We start from the raw sequence: 1,198 nt of genomic DNA, 5'->3' as shown, positions 1-1,198 counted from the left end.
AGAAACAACCAGAATAGTGTTTGCCAAATATCTGGGCATCCCTTGGTCCATCAAGTTAACACATGAAATTAAACACCATATTTATTTATTTCACCCATATTATTTATACACAGAAAATGTAAGGTAACTTATGCAAAAAGTATTAAATCAAACAAATGACTTCAGCAAAGCTAGGGGACACTGGATTAGTATGTGAAAATCAATATTATTTTTATATACTAACAGCAGCCAATAAAAAATGTTGTTTAAAGGGCCAGCAGATGGTGAGTTGGTTGAGGCACTGGACTCCCATTTGAATCCCAGAACTGGTGGCTTACCTTCTCACTTTCCCTCTCTCTCTCTCCGGTGAGTGCATATGTCCTATAACAAATAAAAAGAAATGATAGTAAATAATTATTTCATAAAGTCATTCAAAGAAAATTCATATACACAACTACAAAAATTATGATATTTAACATTAACTATAATAAAAACATGTACATTTTTCATGAAGAAAATTATAACAATTTATTGAAGGACATAAAAGAAGACCTACTAGCTCTTTCTGCCATCTTTCTGTGCCACCATAATGGTGCGCATCAATGTCCTGGCTGATGCCCTCAAGAACATCAACAATGCTGAAAAGAGAGGCAAACGCCAGGTTCTTATTAGGCCGTGCTCCAAAGTCATTGTCTGGTTCCTCACTGTGATGATGAAGCATGGTTACATTGGTGAATTTGAAATCATTGATGACCACAGAGCTGGAAAAATTGTTGTGAACCTCACCGGCAGTTTAAACAAGTGTGGAGTGATCAGCCCCAGATTTGATGTGCAACTGAAAGATCTAGAGAAATGGTGGAATAATCTGCTCCCATCGAGTCAGTTTGGTTTCATTATACTGACAACCTCAGCTGGCATCATGGACCATGAAGAAGCAAGACAGAAACATACAGGAGGGAAAATCCTGGGATTCTTTTTCTAGAGATGTAATACACATGTACAAATAAAATGCCACATTGGAAAAAAAAAAAAAAGAAGACCTAATAAAGAATGAGGTTCTGTGTACATGGATAGTAAGACTCATTTCTCATAAAGAAATCTATAAATTCTATGTGATTCCAACTTCAAAAATATCAGTGGGGTTTTTCATGGAATTAATAACTTGATCCTGAAATTATTTTGAAGAAGTAAAGGTTTAAGTCCAAAAGTTTTATTCATG

General features: G+C 35.1%; 1 protein-coding gene across 1 annotated transcript; it reads left to right on the top strand.

Moving 5' to 3' along the window:
- Positions 1–557: 557 nt before the first annotated feature.
- Positions 558–983, top strand: LOC102497074 (40S ribosomal protein S15a). Its single transcript, XM_006161301.3, has one exon. It carries the CDS (start codon positions 569–571, stop codon positions 959–961), a length of 393 nt encoding a protein of 130 aa, XP_006161363.1. The 5' UTR covers positions 558–568; the 3' UTR covers positions 962–983.
- Positions 984–1,198: the final 215 nt, after the last annotated feature.

This window comes from Tupaia chinensis, unplaced genomic scaffold (assembly GCF_000334495.1).
Source record: "Tupaia chinensis unplaced genomic scaffold, TupChi_1.0 Scaffold138407_1, whole genome shotgun sequence".
NCBI classification, from domain to species: Eukaryota; Metazoa; Chordata; class Mammalia; order Scandentia; family Tupaiidae; genus Tupaia; species Tupaia belangeri.
This window is presented reverse-complemented; position numbering and strand designations above follow the sequence as displayed.

Coding starts and splice junctions, on each gene's coding strand:
- LOC102497074 (XM_006161301.3), top strand. CDS start 569: ATGGTGCGCATCAATGTCCTGGCTGATGCCCTCAAGAACATCAACAAT.